The following is a 20,000-nucleotide window of genomic DNA, read 5'->3' as shown; positions in this document are numbered from 1 at the left end:
GGTGAGGGAGGAAAAAGAGAGTGTCGAGAGTAAACGATGCATTCAGCATAATTCAGTCATGGCGGCGTCGACCGCACAGGAAGTGGCGCTGTCTTGAAAAGAGGGTCGAGGCACAAGCCTGCTGAGCTCCAGGTGTGGAGCAGCCACTGGGAGTGACACATACCCATCATCACACACGCACATGCACACATGCACACACACACACACACACACACACACACACACACACACACACACACACACACACACACACACACACACACACACACACACACACACACACAAGCATACACACACAAACATATACAGATGGGTGGACGCTTTCTGCCATAAAGGCTTATCAGTGTCTCCTCACTCTGAATGCGTACAGAAAACAAGCAACATGTGAAGACTGCCACGTCCATGCAAATCCGTTTTGCATTTCAATAGGTGACTGCTTGCCATGCGCTGGTTCAATTCAAAGTGGTGCCTGGTTGACAGCAGGTGTGTGTGTGTATATCTGTTTGTGAGAGAGAGAGAGAGTGTGTGTGTGTGTGTGCTCGTGTGTATGTGTCACTCCATCTTTATATCAGCCTGTGCCCACACCAGCTTGATCCCTGGCACGCTGGGCGACCGCCGCAGCCAAATGAACCTGTCCCAGTGAATATGGCACTGATGCCACGCACCTGTCCAACTCGATGTGATGTCATAACACCGCACCTGTCTCTGGCATCCATTCGACCACCGCAGATGAGGTTGTGTGTGTGTGTGTGTGTGTGTGTGTGTGTGTGTGTGTGTGTGTGTGTGTGTGTGTGTGTGTGTGTGTGTTTCTTTGTGTCTTAGCATAACTGTGAGAGTGCATTTATGCATGTGTGCATGTGTATTCCGAGTGTGTTTTTGCGTGTGTGTGTGTGTGTGTGTGTGTGTGTGTGTGTTTGTGTGTGTGTGTTCATTCATGACTGTGTAAGTGTGAGAGCAACACATGCTTTTGGCTGCCGCTCCTCATATCTGTGAAAGGGAAGAGTACTGCTGCTTTCTCCATGGGACGGCAGAGCTAGTCAAAAACAACGCCTGCTCGGTTTAAAGAGCGTCTCTTGCCCTCGGTCTGGAGATGACTACACCCCAAGGAACACCAGATGGTGCCTGGAAGAAGCGCAGGGGAAAAAACAAACGATCTGTGTGCTTTTTGGAGGCAGGGGCATCTTTCCAGGCGACGAGGCTGCACTCCCAGGGTAGTTTTGATCCCGGGCACGCCGCAAGGATGAGATTGATCTCCTGTTAGTGCTCCTTTGTCTATCTGTTCCCAGTCACCGCTGGCGGTGATGCAAGCGGGACAGAGACACGTGAGAAAGTGAAGAACGCATTTCACATTTCTTGTGGGACCAACTATCCTACACAAAAAAAGTGACACACACACACACACACACACACACACACACACACAAACACACACAGCTGTCTTGTCTCAAAGCTAATGTGTGTGTCTCATATTTCCTTCGGCCGCTCAGCAGTAATCCGTTCCCATGTCTTCAGTGAAACGGCCAGCGCAGAGGCGCGATATTGATTTCAACTGCAGGCAAAGTAACACAGCGCAATGAAGATACGGACGGAAAAGAGATGGAGGAGTAAAGAGAGCGAAAAGAGCAGGAAAGGGGAGAGGAGAAACTGCTTAGCAAGGAGGAAGAGGAGGAGGAGGAGGAGGAGGAGAGGATGCTCTTGCCTGCGCTTCTGATGAAGAGTGACAGCCGAGCATGAAGATCTGGACAGGAGGGTGGCCGAGGAGGAGGAGGAGGAGGAGGAGGACGTAGAGGAAGGAGGCACCGGGAAAAGACGGGATGAAGGAGGTGGACGACGCGCTTGGGAAAAGACGGATGAAGAGGCTGAGTGGGACAGAAACGGGAGAGCCTGAGCACTCGCGTTTCACCAAGCAGCTGTTATGTCAGAGCACAAGGGTGCCCATTTCGGCGCTCGTAAGTCAAGTGGCGCGCACATCCGCCCACACCATAGAGAGATCATGGCCATGTGTCAAAACACACCCATACGGGCCATAACTCTGCCCCGCCACTGACCCCCAGGGGCCTCGGACACGCAGCAGATGCTTTATGATTTAAAACAGCACAAAAAGGGGAAGGGGTTGTCCCCTGCTTTCACACACACACACACACACACACACACACACACACACACACACACACACACACACACACACACACACAGTCACAGACACTCACACACATACGTCCTCCTCTTCAAAACCCCCCAGGAAGGAATGAGTCATTGCCCACACACTGTTCTTTTCTTTCACAAGAACCCTAAAATAGGGATTTGCTCCAATGCCTGTCTTTCATCAATGATGTGAAATTACATTAAACATGCGATGACTTCAACTTATGAACGTATGAATACTGTATGTGAACGTGTTCTGAGAGTGTGTGTGTATGCGTGCATATGTGTGTGTGTGTGTGAGTGTCTATGTCTGGCATGTGTATAAGGGCTGGGTTATATTACAATTTAAGAACATTATAGGCCTACCAATTATTTTAATGGCTGATTTTAAGGATATTGGCATATGTAGTAAATAGAGGAAGCAACACACAAAGAGTAATTATCAAAGCAGAGTAATTATCAAAATGAACACCACTATGAAAAAAGTCTCTTTTCAGATGTAGCAGGGCTGCATGCTGCATGTTCCAGGGAGTAGAGGCGGCTCAGATGGTAAACCCCAACTGTATAGAAGAAGGGTTGCTCCAACGGAAGTCCAATCTGCTGAATGGTCAAGTGATTTATCGACCGCCAAACAGTTCCACACAAGTCAATCCCCCCATAGCAGAAAACTGTAAATTGATATTATTCTTTTATACAGGTAGGTAATTGAACTTAACAGCTACAGTAGTTGGAGCCAATACATTTTGATGCTAGCGATCAAAATGCACTGATTTTGAAGAATGTTAAGTAATTGTGTCTTCATATGTATTGTTATCATTGTATCATTGTGTGTTTGTGTTTGTGTGTGTGTGTGTGTGTGTGTGTGTGTGTGTGTGTGTGTGTGTGTGTGTGTGTGTGTGTGTGTGTGTGTGTGTGTGTGTGTGTGTGTAATGCTCACTGAAGCTCAGAGACAACATCATGCAGTTTTGGTATTGGAGAATCAGTTAGTCTGACAGGCTGAGAGGAGGCTGACTGGAGGCAGATATGATTCTCACTCAGAGAGAGAGAGAGAGAGAGGAGAGAGAAGGAGAGATGGGGAGGAGGGGGGGTGAGAGATCCCATTCACACCCCCTCAGGCACTCTCCTCGGCTCACCCACGCAGTTTTCACAGAGGTCACTCCGACAGGTCCCTCTGTCTTCACACACACACACACACACACACACACACACACACACACACACACACACACACACACATGCACACACACATGCTCACACATACCCAAATACATTAAAATGCGCATGCACAAAAGCACACACACACACACATCTAACTCCATCTCTCTGTATAACACCACGATCACAACTCTCCCTTCTTTGTTGATTTTTGTCTTTGTCTCTTTGCCTCTATGGATACACAAAGAGTTTGTCTATCTCTCTGCCTATATTCTTCTCTTCCTTCCTTGTTTCCTTCCCTCCTTCCTTCCTTCTTTCCTTCCCTCTCTTTCCTTATACATTCTTCCTCTACAGATTTACTGTACATCATTCCATCTTTCCCCCTCTGTCTCTCATCACTGTCTCACTATACAGTATGTAACCCACACCGTGAATGCCAGGAACGTCGAGCGGATCGTTCACACTTATGCTTAACATATGTCACATGGATCACTCAACATGAGCAGACCCAAACACACATGGCCTATTCATGCAGTCGCTTAACGACCAGCAAACACACGCTTCTCACATAGCGTGAGGATGAGCGAAAGGTCTCACTCACACACACACACACACACACACACACACACACACACACACACACACACACACACACACACTCAAACAGGGACACACATGCATTCTGACGCCTCTAATGTTTCAGGGCAAATACAGTATGGCTAGACAGAGGCAAATGTTTGAAAACAGATACCATAATGCAACCAATTATATTTCTACATCAATCCTAGAAAGACTTTGCAAATAAAGTTACATCCCCAGACTTTAAAATCTCAGAATCGGTGGAAGACTGAAACTAGCTCAAGGCTCTGCAACATGTCTACCTCGATGACAAAACTGTCATCCCCAATGCCCCATTCCCCCCTCTCAAAACGTTATGGAAATAATAACATTTACACTACAAAGGCCCCACTGAGTTTCTATATCAAATGGGAATGGCAGGGAGTTGATGGGGACTGGGAATATTCGACCCAAATGCAGCGCAAAGCTCCAGCGTGAGGGCTAAGAGTGGTGCAGCGTGTGCCCAGCCCAGGGCCCTCTCCTCCCTGATGGCACCGCTGGCCCTCCACCCCTGCCATTACCGCAGCTATTTCATACCCATCTGCACGGCTCGCAGCCTCTTCCAGCTCTAATGGCAATGTTTAATACATCTGGGGGGTAATTCCGGGTATCACATTTTCTTTTTTTATTATTATCATTCTCCATCTCTACCACTGACTGCTGTGGTTGCCTCTACTCCTGTCTTTGTCTTACATCTCTCGTCTTCTCTCCCCCCCATTCTCTCTCTATCTCTCTCTCTCTCTTTCTCTCTCTCTCTCTCTCTCTCTCTCTCTCTCTCTCTCTCTCTCCCTCTCTCTCTGGCTTGGACTCTGTTGTGCCCACAAAACCAAAGGCTCCTTGACCTCTGGTCTTCCTCGACCACTTCCCAACCGCCCCCTCCCTCCACAAGGCCTGAAAAATTCAACACTTCATTTAACACCCTCTCCAGCCATCCCAGAGGCCACATAGAATGGCTGATGAGGAAGAGAGAGAGGGGGAAGGAGTTGCAGTCGGAGCCGCACGTCAAAAACAAATAAAGGAATAATCGGGAGACCTCATCAATTTTTCATGATTTTTTCATTTGGGCTCTTAGGAGGCCGGTAATGGCGATCAATAGATCAAGCTGCTGTCACATGGCAAGGACCTCAGGGGTCTCTGCTGTGCTAGGGAGATTAGTGAAGACCCACAACACAGGAGGCTAACTCACATACTCACACATACTCACATACTCACACACACACACACACACACACACACACACACACACACACACACACACACACACACACACACACACACACACACACACACACACACAGACAGACACACACCTTTACTGTACATCCACAGGCACATACATACATACACTCACAAAAGCAAGAATATTTCAACCTTTACATCCACAGATGCACACACACATACACACAACACAAAAGTGTACATCTACACAAACGGTCACATCATACACACTCACAGAGACCAATGTGATGAGTCTAGTGTTCGTGACAATGATTAACTCGGCCCTCATAAGCAATTTTCTCTTCGCGCCATCAACGAAGTGTCCTTTTTTTGCCACTCAGCACATTTTCAGCTTTTAGAGACTAATTCCTGTGCCCTCTTTTCCCCTGCTGTTTTTGAAAAAAAAAAACAAGAAACAAAAAAACCCCCACAACCCTTCCTTCTTCGGAGCCTCACGGCAACACGCTGTGACAGCTGCCAGACCAAGTCTCTGAGTGCGCAGTAATCTACTGATGATGTTAGGGCAGCCAGCACGCCAGCGGGCCGAAGGAGATACGACCCCCCTCTCCCATCACTTCCTATCCCTTGCTCCGCTCTTCCCCTTCCCTCAGACACCAAACCACGGAAACCCGAGCCGCCTGCCACCCAACACCACATCCATATGGCGGGCGGGTTTCCCCCCCGTCTGAAAGATTGCCTCACTTCCCCCCTCCATGTCAACTTCACGTAACCTTTGACCTCTCCTGAGTGCCCCGACCTCTGTGCGACCTGTGCACGTGCTGAGAGGGGAAGTGAGAGTGACTTTGGGGAGCTTTTGAAGATTGCTGTCTCCTGGGGCCGTTGTGCTTTCTAGTGGACACTATGGACTGCCAACAAATGGACCCTCTGTCCAGGGAGTGACACATGCTGTTGAGGTTCATTGCATTTTAAGGAAGATAAAAAGTCCGGGAAGAAAGATGAAGTGATCACTGAGACCATTAGCATGGGTAAGATCCAGCACCGCGAACACACATTTTGGCATTCCACAACAGGAAACGGGTCCAAAACAATTTTCTGCTTTATTTCAAATAAGCAAATGTTGATGCTGTGAACCCCACTAATGAGCCAGCAAATTGAACCAATCCATCTCTTCCCTTATAGATGGGGCCAATTTTTTTTTTCCAATTTCAGAACCATTCTCATAACCCTGAAAGCTTTAATTCCAACTCCTGAGCGAATTCAACCACACAGCAACACCACAAGAAGACATAATTCAGCACTTACATGCGACTTCCAGGGATGCGTTTCGGCTGACGGCCTCGCCGAGGTAGTTCCGGGCGATGCACACGTAGGTGCCGTCGTCGGGCTTGCTGCGGCGGCCGTGGACGATGCGCAGGAAGAAGAGCGAGCCGCTGGGCAGCAGCATGCGGTGGGAGCGCGGGTTGTCGCGGTCCGTCTCCACGCGCTCGCCGTCCTTGTACCACTCGACCGTGGGCGCCGGGCGGCCCTCCGCCTTGCAGTTGAGCGTGGCCGGCTCGCCCTTGGACACGATCAGGTCGGACGGGTGCTCCACGATCCGGGGAGGAGAGTCCTCCTGGCGCAGTCGCGAGCCTGGGGGAGAAAGCAGGAGGAAAATGAGGGTTTTTGTGATTTCAAAATAATTCTACCACTATACTTTTGGCATCCATAAAACGAACCATTAAACATAGTCCACACATCCTACATGACTTCATTACAGTTTCTTAGTGATCCAACTTTTTTTTTTCAAAGTTGTCATTAAATTCGATGCTCATTTGTCCTCCAACTAGGCCTAGATGTATTTATAACTAAACTAATGCCCAGAAACGTTATTCCTGGCAGTGAGAGCGATGGTGAGTCTGAATCTATGATTCATCCATGATGTACACTGACCACTGCAGCCTCTTTCCAGGTACGGTAAGCACCACCAAACCCAGAGATTGCAGAGAGCAATCTGCTGTATGCTCAGCAGTGTCTGGCTGACTCAGTGGATGAGTTAGTATTTGGATGACTGATTTTTTGACTGATAACTGGGTGGATTTATGTGGTTGAATGAAAAGAACAAGAGATTGAGAATGAATGAATGAATGAATGAATGAACTGAATGTGAACTGAAGTGTATAATTGAGTGAGTGAGAAAAAGCAATTGCATGTAGGTGTATTATGCATGGATGAGTGAGTGAGGAAACAGATGAATGGATGACTTAGTAGCGAGAGTGAGTGAGTGAATGAGTACGCAAGTGGGTGGATGAGTGAGTGAGTGAGTGAGTGAGTGAGTAAGCAAATAGCACTCTCTATAAGGACACTGAGTAAGTGAGAGGGTGAGTGGGAGGATAGGAGTGAATGAGTGAATGAGTGAATGAGTGAATGAGTGAATGAGTGAATGAGTGAGTGAGAAATGAAGGAGTAAAAAAGTGAACAAGAAAGCAGCTGGGTGTTGAACTGGCTGATCATCTGAGCACATGACTTGGTAAATGAGTGAGTGGCTAACTAACTGTGAGCGACTCAAGAGACTGTGTTCTGTGAATGGATAAATGGAAGCAAGCAGGAGACTGAAGGAGCAAGGGGACAACTGGTGTGTGTGTGTGTGTGTGTGTGTGTGTGTGTGTGTGTGTGTGTACGTGGTGCGTAGGAGTCTCTGATAGGCAGCCACGGGAGCCATGTCACCAGGATCCAGGCAGCTCAATACTCGCCCTGACAGACAGGAGTGAAGGAGTCATTATGTCCAATTAGCTTTTTCATTAAGAGACTCAGTCAAGTGCTCTATTCCTTTCAGATCTGGGTAATGGTGGTGGTGTTTTTTGTGTGTGTGTGTGTGTGTGTGTGTGTGTGTGTGTGTGTGTGTGTGTGTGTGTGTGTGTGTGTGTGTGTGTGTGTGTGTGTGTGTTTGTGTGTGTGTGTGTGTGTGTGTGAGAGAGTATGTGCATGCAGTAGTTTGCATGGGCTTTGCATACATAGAATAACAAATATTCTTATGTGCTTATCTGTATTTGTTTGTGTGTGTGTGTGTGTGTGTGTGTGGGGGGGGGGGGGGGTTACTTATGATATTGCAATTTAAGCACTTTGGGATCATCATATTTTATAATCTTACTCTTAATTATACAAATTGGCTTTGGTCAGTCTTTTCATCATAACACATACACACACACTCAAACACATACTGTGTACACACACACACACACACACACACACACACACACACACACACACACTTGAAATCTACAGCAGTGTTTCTGTGTAGACCCATGTTGGGCTTTTTGGTGTCCCACTGTTTCACTCCCGTTGAAAAGCCTCCTGCACTGATAGCAGTAATGAAGTCACTGCCTGGTTATAAGGGTATTGTTAGCCTCTCTCTCTCTCTCTCTCTCTCTATCACTCTCTCTATCTCTATCTCTATCTCTCTCTCTCTCTCTCTCTCTCTCTCTCCCTCCACGGGAACTCATACTTCATGTCAGCTGTCGGATGAGAGTGGGAGAGCACCAGGAGAGGAGAAAAGGAGAGGAAATAAGCCTTAGTGTGGGGGAGGGGGCAGACAGGTTGGAGAGGTGCGTGTGTGTGTTGAGGGGGGGGGGGGGGGACTTCCTGTTATCGCCAACCACCAACAACATCAACAACATCCCCTCATCAGTCCACCACCACTACTACCTTTCCCAAGACAACAAAGTTCTCTGAGCACCCCACACACACTTGAGCCCGTTGATGCACACATTTCATCATTCAGAAGGGACCTGCATCTGCTGCACCAAGAGGTCATTTAACATCTGGCACACCAATTATGAGTTCAATGTTATCGTATTAAACCGAAAGGTTTTATGTGGCCAAAGTATCTCAGTCAGCGTTTGGTTCTGGTAAACAAAATCACCCATTTCCTCTTACTGCCAAGGAAGGAAGCTTACTGTAGTTTCCATTATTAGGCCTGGAGATGGTCTTGTTTACTGGGATAATATCCTTCTGGCCAGCTTACATGACACAGTGATGGAAATGCCTTCTGCCTTAGCAGAGTTAGCAGCTTTTACAGAGTACAGAGTTTAAGCCCCCCCCCCCCCCCCCCCCCCAACCTTCTCTCTTCTCTCGTGGGTGTTCTAGGAAAGCCGAGGTCCACAGCCAGGCAGTAGCAGGCACACAATACTTGTTGAGATTAAACCACAGGGATGATGACCACTGGCCCACAAATGAACAACATTAAATTCCATTATAGTGGAAACAGCAAGTTCAATTAGATTTCCAATAGGCATCCCCCCTCCCAATTCAACACGCCTTCTTACACAGCCCCCACCCCCCACCCCCACCACATAAACAACAATAACGACAACAAAAAGGAAACAAGAGGAGCACAATCTCATTGCGGGGGCCCAGTTCTGTTTCCAGTGGCAGGGTTTAGTTAAATCCTGTCGCCTGGCACTGCCTCAGAACTCCCCAGAGCAACAGACCCCCCACCCCAACCATATCCCCACCCTTGCTCATACACAAACACACACACACACACACACACACACACACACACACACATATATATATCACCAGTGTAACTCTCCGACAATGCCGCGCAGATCAACTAATGCCCCGTGTTCGGCCCACTCATGTGTGCTGACCCCCTCAGTCACTCCCCCCCTCCCTCCATCCCTCCCCACCACCCCCCCTCTGCCGTCTTTTTAATGGAGCGAGCCGAGCCTGTGTTCACTCGGCTGGCATTACAAAACCAGGCGACGCGGCCGCGCAAGTAAACGGCTCTCGTTCCATTAATCCCCTCGGTGGTCTCTGCGCATACGGCTGCCCAAACGATTTATGCACTGCGCTTCTTCCATGCACACACACACACACACAGAGAGAGAGAGAGAGAGAGAGAGTGTGTGTGTGAGAGAGAGAGAGAGAGAGAAGGGGAGGGGGGACTAACACTACAACAAAGCTATTTGTGGCATTCAGTGTCTTTGTCTCTCAATTGATTGCTATTAGTACTGGATGCAGTGATAACATACTGAAGGTTTGGCATGTGAAGTGTATGCTATCTTTTATTAACAAGTGTATATAGCCACTTGCAAAAAATTGAAGTCATTTAATTTTGCCTTCGTTGGGTTTGTTTACCAGTCAAGTAGATCATTGCATAGTACATGCACAACTGTCCAAATGTAATATAAAAGTTAAAGCATTTACACACAGTTGCCCACTGGAACTGTGTGTATGTGTGTGTGTGTATGTGTGTGTGTGTGTGTGTGTGTGTGTGCGTGTGTAAGTGTACATTTGTATGTGTGGCTACATGTGAGTGTTCATGCATGCATATATGCGACGGCCAGTGTCTTTTCACTGCTTTGTACTTCGTGTGAATGGGCACTGGAGCAGTGGCCACGTTAGCGCAGAAATGTCACTTGTCATGCTTCACTGATATTTCCTGGAGTCCGGGCTAAACGGAGAACACGCGCGTACGGGAAACGCCACTCTCGCTCTTTTGCTCTCTGCCGTCCGCACCCAATGGTCTGTCGTATCCATTTCAGGTGGCATTTCCCCGGTACATCCAATTGCATAGGAGAATAATTTCCCCCACAAAAGCCAATTGGCTACAGTCATAACAATAACTGCTGTATGCCTTGTTCTCCCGACAACCACGGTAGCGCCATTTAAATGTAATTTTCTTTGTCATTAATAATTCACAACGTGGTAATAAAAAAAGGAAAACACCACTGAAGAATCCCATCTTCTCATGCATGCATGCATAATAGCACTATCCTTTAAATTAGCCCTGTGATCTGTGTGTGGGGGGGGTAATCAATCTTAACGTTGCCAGTTCCAACAGAGGAATCAAAGGTAAATAGAGCCATGATGTCTACGCAGATGTGCGGCTTTGTCCCAGCTTTCAAGCTCAATGGCCCAGAGATCAGACTGTGGGTCTGGCTTGGATCTGGCCCAGATAAGGATCAGGTCAGGAGGGGAACCATCATCCCAGAAGTGGCCCAGATCTGATTCAGGGTTGCCTGCTATCAGGGAGGCTAATGCTCAGTCTCAAGACCATTTCAAGACCACATGTTAATTCTCACTGGTATATAAACAACACTTTGCTGATACTGCATATCCATAAATGAATACAAAGAGCACCAAAACACAGACTATCTATCCATAACAAACCTGAAATATATTGAGCAGTTCAGCTAGAAAATTGGAGGTGAGAAGCACAGGAGAAAAAAAGGACTGTTTCATGCTCTTTTATCCACATGTATTCGCCCTGACAGACTTCCTCTTTTCACATCTTAAAAGTGATAAAACTGTTTCATGTTCCCAGCCAATTCAGCTCTGGTGAGAGAGGCAGGCATTTCCCTAGCTATCCACTTAAAGACACAGCACCAGAAAACTCTAATCCATCAACTCAATTTGATAAGAAGGTGAAATTTGCCATTGCATAGTTCTACAAAAAACATATTTGACCTTGACTATCATATTTCACCTTATTTGCAACCCGACTTCACACCACATGCACCAATCAGATCAAAAGTCCAAATGATTCAAAGCTTTTCACAGTTGCACTGGGAACAGCCAAGGGGGGGGGGGGGGGTGCAGAGCTGGCTCTTAAGCATTAGAGATGCCCTCAATGAGACACCAGACACCTGCTGGCTAATATGACTTTTAAATGATGTGACAAGACCTACTACAATTACATACCAAACTGCCAGTACTTAGTATATGCATTAAGGTATCTCCCGTGAATAAAAGACTACTCTCAAAGAGCCATGTTGGTTAGAGTAATATTTGACATTAGTGCTATAGCAAGGACAACAGGGAACGACCAGAAAGAGGTGAGTGATCCTGCAGCTGCCAATGCTATTAACTTTCTAGTCAGGTGAAACCACAACGCAAACATTGAATTTCCCCTGGGGATCAATAAAGTATCTATCTATCTATCAATCTAACAATGTCTGAGTGAAAAGCACCTGACATCCTGAAAATATGCTCTCATGCAGAACATGTTCAGGAAATGCAAGGCCGTAGCTATAGAGTCAACGTTCCAAATGTCCCATACACAAATTCATGAACAGATTGAGTAATGTGTTTATATTTTCTCTTTAAAATAATGGCTAACAGTATTACATAGCCCTGTTCATCCCCTTTTTGAGATATTCTTTCTAATTGACATTGATTAGGGATGAATAAATTACAACCATAACTAATGATATAAATAAAAATGCATTATGCATTATTAGGCTATAGGAAAATAAGTCCAGATATTGTGGCCAACGTTTTGCCAAAGCAAATTGTATTTTTTATTATATTATTATTTAAAAACTTGGCCGCGCAATATTTGTATGTTTGGTCTGCTTTCTTCTAATTTTGTCCTTTTGGGTAGGACGTGTGGCCATATTACCATGGTTCAGTGTGATCATTGTATTGAAACCAACACAATTGCCCCCTAGACTAAGCTATGACACTTTTTAACTGGATATGTCCTCATTTCCTCCTTGCTCTTTCCTCACTCAACCATGCCACCTTCTATGGCAATTGAAACCCTGCTCTCTCTCTCTCTCTCTCTCTCTCTCTCTCTCTCTCTCTCTCTCTCTCTCTCTCTCTCTCTCTCTCGGCTAATCTGAATGCTCCAGAATGAAAACATAAGAAATATTATCAGTAACAATGTTTCTTGATGTTCAGGAAATGGATAAGTAACCATTTCTGATCTGAATTGGAAAATCAAGAAATAATGACTAATCTCTGGGAGGCTCTGTACACCATACAGCGTTTTGCAGATTGACTTGCATTCACCAAAAATGTTTGTTTCATCTTTATGCAATTACTGACACATTTGGCCAAATAGTTTTGTTAACCTTAAAGACAGACATGCAGGGCATTACCCCATCCACATACCACAAACTGCCTGCATGAAAACATTTGTTGACGTGGGACATGTCACACGCTACGATTAGTTAATGTAACCATCAACATAACTAACCAACACATAAACATTTACAGTTGGCCTTGGGTGTTGGCATTTCAGAGAAAACCAAAACAATATCTGATGGGCGGGTTTATTCACGGATAACCTATGGTGATGTCAATGTCCCACATCAGAAAATGACATGAAAACGTAACAAACATGAAAGCAGGTCGATCACTTGATGAGCACATGATGATGCCAATCATGCAGGAGAAGGTGGCATGTTGGATGAGGAATGGGGCAAAGAGGAAATAAGGGCATATCCAGTTAAAGTGTCTAGGGTGCAATTGTTATTATTAGACACTATTTTAAAAGAAATCATATATAAAAAATATCACTCCATCTGTTAATGAATTTGTTTATTGGACATATGCCCCCCCTCAAATGCTGACTCTATGGCTATAGCCTTGTTAACAACTGTTGAGTTTAGCTTGTGATTATTATATCAAGTGATTGCTTCAAACAGCAATAAGTGATAGGCAATTGCAGCATAACAATCTTTTTCTTTATATTGGGGGGTACATTTTGAGCATAGTTGACTATTGGGGATAACATATCCACATATCCCCATCAAAATATATTATGAAATGCATGCATGCCACGCCAGCCTCAACCTACAAAATGTGATCCACATATGCTTATCTACTTGTGGCACAACCCCGAGCTGAAGGAGGTCAACATCCTAATCAATCCTTAATTAACTATTACACTATGACTGAGGCTCTCCACTGCAAACGTGACTAGTGCCACTCTCAAATAAACACAGACAAGTAAGTGTGAGTTTTAAAGGTGCCTGACAAGGACTTGAATTATTATATATAGCAGATGTTGCCACGATGTGATTTTTTTGCGGGGATAGCCTACTGTGCAGGCACGACTTGAGCCACCTGTGTGAAATATGTCATATTCCATCCTTTTATTAAGACAACAAATTGATTCGATACGACACACTATAATGTATCCTCTGACCAACGAATTAATGAAATTACTGGACTAAAGGCATGAAAGTGAGTAATTGAATCACGATCCAGTTAAAGCTTGCACGAATTAATTTAAATCCTGCCGCAGCGCATCACGTTAATTGATACTTCAGTATCTGTAATGGCTGCTACTTGCAATGCAAGCAACGTCAATTGAGTGGTCTTGATGGAGGACCTAGCAGCTCTTGCTATGTCCTTTCTCTGCTATTCTCCAGCCTGTATTTTGATTTTAACAGGAATGTATGAACATTCTATACTGCTGCCAAGGCAAAAGACAATTTCTAGCTTATATGATAACATAAACTATCCTTTCCTGAGACCATAAACTGTTGCGTTGAGAGCTTGGAATATGTTAGCTGCACAGCCACAAGATCATTTTACAACATCAACTGTCTTCCATACACATGGGTTAACTCTTACATTCAACTCACCTATTACTTGTGTATGCAAAATTCCACAGAGGATGACAAACTGCAGCAGATTCATTGTGGCATAGTAACCTCCACGTTCACGAGTGCACAAACTCCGGACACCACTACTTGAGCAAACTTGCAGAATGGGTGATTTCACTTCTTGGCTGATACCAGCTCTTATCAGGTTCAAGTTCTCGGTGGTTGTCGACAGACTGTTTAGATTCAAGACCAAAAAAACGGGCTACTCCATCCTTTTCGAGAGCGCAACGTCTTGGATACGATGTCAAGTGCTCTCTCAATAACAAGTCAACCTCTCCATCAACCTCTCCTCTTCACCTTACAGCATTGTCCCGTCTTTGAAACAATAAGGAAACGTGTAAAACAGTCCAGTGAACTCTGATAGATATCTTTTTCCAAACATCTATCGAAATTTAAACGTTTTCATTTTGCACTTTGCTTACGGAATTTTACTCCTGGTATGTCCTCCACCAATTATCTAACACACGCGTCCTATTTCGCTTATCCGTTGATAAATAAAAAACCCAGTACATACTCACAGACCCAAATGAAAGCATTTTAAATTACACACGAAAAGAGCTCGCGCTCACTCCGGTGCCCGCTCTGTGCGGCGTGCCATCGTATGTGTGTATAGTCAGACAGCGCTGAATGACTGCACTCGGTTGATCCTCCGCCAATTGAAAACCTTGACACAACAGTCAGACGCCAATGCGAGGCTGCTTCAACCTTATACTCTCACACAGCAAAGGCAACAGTACGCTGAGTGCAGGTGTTGAAGTGTAGATTTTTTTAAATAAGAGGCATTTTAAATTAAAGTTAATTGTGAAAAGATAATACATTCAGGTCAACTAGCAACATAGGCTATGTTCGTGTTTGTGACTGAACTTTGGGTTTTCTGGAAAGTCATAGGCTACTCCATTTCTGCACCTCAGTCGATATGCAAGAGCTATGAAATAGACAAACATTTCCGTGAAAAGAAATATCACAAGTCACAAGCTTATGACTCAAGTCAGATGCTCTAAAACTGTAATGGTTGATGGGCTTTTCTCAGAAACGCATAATGTTTTGGCGGCCCCTATTGACGTAGTGGCGGCGTCTTTGCAATGCCGGTAATGATGTTTTACTTGCATTTACAGCAATTCTATTGGTATGGGGTCAATGGCGAACAGACTGTCTAGCATCCTGAGGCATAAACCCTGTGTTTGGATTAGTTTGGGAAGATTCCACCCACGTTAAGATAAACCCACTGTCACATGGTGACCTAAAATCACATATCACATTCTAGATTTAATTTAGATAACACTGAAATGTTTTGCAGTCAACCATGCAGTCACATTATAGGAGTAAAAAGTAATCATGTGGCCAGCAGCCTACTGGAAGAACCGAATGCATGCAGATATGAAAAACAGAAATCCATTTTATTGATTGTCCTATATGCAACATAAATTGTTTTTGATTACCCCTGTTTGTCTGCAGTGCTGACAGCTCAAAGTCTACAGTAAAAACACTGTTTGGATGAACTGAAACGGAAGCATAAACTCTTTATAAAAGCCATGAAGAAAGTAAAAATCCTTTCTTTGCTGGGTACAGACACAGATTATGACTGCCCACACAAGCGCACTCTTTCCTCAGCTACCTCTATGGCAGGCGAAACCTCCATCGCCCACAACCGTGGCCATCACTCAATACAGGCTAAACTGCTCAATGAAAGGCAAATCTATACTTCGGCTGCTGTAGGTTGCAAACTCAATGCCAAGTGAGAGCAGAGCTCCCACGCAAGCACCCCTTGTGCAGTGGGAAGAAGGACACAGGGCTCTCCACTCTGTGCTCTGTGCCTGATCGCTTCTCTCTGCTGATGCTAATAGACTGGAGGCTGCAGCTCAGGGCACTGGGGATAATGAACCTGAGGCTGTATGCTGCCAGAGTCCTTCTCAATGAATAGGCTGCTATCAGATCTGCAGAGATCTGGCAACCAACAGCTATTGTTCAGCGCTGGAAACAATGAGATGCTGCTGCCTTGTGAAATGCGCAGGCACTTGCTCCCATATCGTCAAACACACGAGTGCGCACGGACGCACGCACGCGCACACACACACACACACACACACGGGCACACACACACGGCCACACACACACACACACACACACACACACAAAGATTAAAATGTATAAAATAGTTTTTCACAAATTTAGTGAGCTTAACTTTTACATACAATGTAACACCTATTCCAATTGAGCTTGAACACCACCAGAGTGACAATAAACATTTTTAAAAAATATATATATGTGCTTGGCTGTGTCATTCATTTTGTGGGTTAGTTTGTCTGTGTGTGTGTGTGTGTGTGTGTGTGTGTGTGAGTGTGCGTGTAGCTTTTTTCTTGTTTCACTCTTTTAATCTTGAATCTTTTAATTGTTTAAGCCATCTGCAAACATATGTGATTCAGATACATCAATGAGTACACACACATACAGACATACTGTACACACATGAAAAAAAAAAAACTAGCATACCGACAAACAAACACAAAGACATTCACCTCTAGTGAAAAATGAAAATAAATATAACAGTAAACACCGGCACTAGCCTTCAAAGATGGAGCCCAGCTTTTCCATTCTTGTGCTTCAGGAGTGAAGCGCCACTGTGCTGACAGAGCTTACCATATTAAAATTAAACTGAGTACATGTTTGGCATATCCCATGAGTCACCAAGTCATTATTTTCCTGCTGTAGCCCAAATGAAAAATGAACTGCAGCTATCTACCACAGATAATTTGGGCTTCAGGAGACAGTGTTTGCATACAGACTCGCCACAAATGAGCACACGAATACAAGTCATTATTATAGGACTAGCTTTAAATAGTAAGGGGACAAATCCCCTCACAAAAAAAGCTTGCCGAACCACATACATGGGCCTACAAAGGGGGCCGGGAGTGGGTAGAGTGTGTGTCTATGGGCATGTGTGTGTGTGTGTGTCTGTGTATGTGTGTGTGCTGTGTCTGTGGGCGTGTGTGTGTGTGTGCTGTGTGTGTCTGTGTGTTTTAGTGTGTGTGTGTGTGTGTGTGTGTGTGTGTGTGTGTGTGTGTGTGTGTGTGTGTGTGTGTGTCTGTGTGTGTGTGTGTGTGTGGTTGTGTGTGTGCTGTGTCTGTGTGTGTGTGTGTGTGCTGTCTGTGTCTGTGTGTTTGTGCTGTGTCTGTGTGTGTATTTGTGTGTGGCCGTGCGTGTGTTTGTGTTGGGGGATACATTCTAGGAGAGATAGAGTATAATGCATGCATGTGTACAGTACATGACTGTGTGTCTACTTCTGCTAACATGCCATCCTGGAGCACTACTTATTTACTAACCTGACACTTCATCCTGGTCTAACAGCTAGGAGGTCAACACAGCCCTCTTTCAGCAGCAATCCATGGCGTCGATAAGCATCTAAACACAGCTTTCTGTCTGAGGGCCGGGGGCAAGACCGCTGTCATTAGCAGCCATTGATTTTATGGATGAAAGAATGTCTCACTAACACTACTCATCAGTGTGTGTGTGTGTGTGTGTGTGTGTGTGTGTGTGTGTGTGTGTGTGAATGTGTGTGAATGTGTGTGTGTATGTATGTGTGTGTGTGTGTGTGTGTGTGTGTGTGTGTGTGTGTGTGTGTGTGTGTGTGTAATCAAAAGTAATGTATGACAAACGGAAAATACACCCACTCATATAAACTCAACAAAGACTGTTTGAGCGTTCATGTAGTAGACACAGTGTGGGAGTTACTAGACGCAAGGCATGCCTGGATTTTCACCAAGGTAGCGACACCACTAATGTTCCATTCTCTGCCTCAAGGCTGAGGTTACATACATTCAATTCTCTATGAGTTTGCAACCGTCCACTTTTCTAACCAAAAGCTGCATTGATCAGAGTAATGGCCGACTGGAATACTCTGTTTTTCCTTTAACTGTTTCTACATGTAGTTTGTAGTCTGCCATCTGCATTCAAAATATGCCACAAACACAAACACACACGCGCCCACACACACACACACACAGAGAGAGAGAGAGAGAGACAGAGAGAGAGAGAAAGAGAGAGACCTGTGCAAGTTAAATCTAACCAGTTATGTACCAATTATTAACAGTTATGTACCAATTATGCTGATTCTACTTCTGAAGGCTCTTTGATGGCATCCTGCTTTGAAGCCTAACCTCTATCCAGATCACACACAGCCTTAGCTCTTGCCCTCTGGCCAGCCCTCAGTGAAGAGGGTCATAGGGTCCCACATCCTTTTACCATCTCACTGGGGGCCAGATGTACGTACACTTACGAACGTAGCATTATCAGCGCCATGGCCAAGCCGCAGAAAGTGCACGCTGTAATTCTTCAGCATACGTGGTATTTATCAAACCTGCAGTTCATCGGGTAATCAGCGTCTTTCTCTGCCCTCTACCGCAATTTGCTAGCATCCACAACTGAACAGCACACTTCAATCACAAGCGCAGTTGAATTAAGTTAACTGATGACAACATTAAAAGGGAATCAAACGGAATCAAAAGATTGGTCAAATCTAGCAAGTAGGAATGTTTAAGTGGATGACATGAAAGTGAAAGTAAGTTGACATTCGCAGCTTCCGCGACAGGCAGTCTGCGTTTTTACCTCAGTGTGGCCTGTTTGTACATACGTCGCCATGTTTTTTATGCGCCCCTTGCAAAATAGATATGCCTGAAGTGGGCGCAAAAGCATTAGTACATCTGGTCCTAAGAGACACATGACGGAGTTAAGGGTCTAACATCTAGACGAACAGTAGGAGCCATAGACATCAGAATGTACCAGGAACAGGAGTGAGGTGGAGGCCATCACTCCACTGAAAGGCTGATAACTTTAAAGTTTATCTGCCTTGTATCATTCTTAGTTAGAGTGACACGATAACCCAATAATCATGGTTAAGACAGCAGAAATAATTCAGTCAATTGGTCTTTGGGAACTTCAATATGTACACATATACAGTACATAACATATGGCATACACATTCAAATTAAACATACTCTCATGTTCTCTAAATATGATATACACATTGTGTATAGTAGACTTATGTCAAAAAGAAACAGCATATACTCTTGGAAATGGGAGGACTTGGTGTAGCGGTCACATTCAAGAACTTTTCAATTTTCTTTGCAGTGTTTTTCTCTGTTAAATGCACTGCTAGAAGCCTCGGTACTCCACTGAACTAACTAGTTATTTCAGAAGCCATAAAACCACTCAAGACAGCTGCAATGGAGAGGAGTCCAGGCTCCTCAGCTCAGAGTGCTTCAGACTCAGACCCCCAGCCATTACCACCATTATGGAGCTGACAGCCAGAGATAAACTACACAAGTAAATGCCCAGCGCCACGGAAATGTTGTATAACAAGCCTGTGTTTTTGTTTTCTGTCTGTCTTTCTTTCTTTCTTTCTTTCTTTCTTTCTTTCTTTCTTTCTTTTTTCTCTTTCTCTCTTTATCTTCTTCTCTCTCTCCCTTTTCCTCTATGCCCCTGTCTTTCTCCCATATATTCTCTCTCCCTCTCTGATTCACTGTCCCC

General features: G+C 45.0%; 1 protein-coding gene across 1 annotated transcript in view; it reads right to left on the bottom strand.

Annotated features, from left to right (window-relative positions):
• The window catches only part of LOC121709553 (roundabout homolog 2-like), a 163,801-nt gene that overhangs the window by 103,691 nt on the left and 40,110 nt on the right, over window positions 1–20,000 (bottom strand). The window contains 1 exon segment of the mRNA XM_042093025.1: window positions 6,400–6,726. Within this exon segment, the coding sequence (XP_041948959.1) occupies window positions 6,400–6,726 (327 nt within the window).

This window comes from Alosa sapidissima, chromosome 5, assembly GCF_018492685.1.
Source record: "Alosa sapidissima isolate fAloSap1 chromosome 5, fAloSap1.pri, whole genome shotgun sequence".
In the NCBI taxonomy this organism is placed as follows: Eukaryota; Metazoa; Chordata; class Actinopteri; order Clupeiformes; family Clupeidae; genus Alosa; species Alosa sapidissima.
The sequence above is the reverse complement of the archived record's forward strand: the minus strand, read 5'-3'. Positions and strand labels throughout refer to the sequence as shown.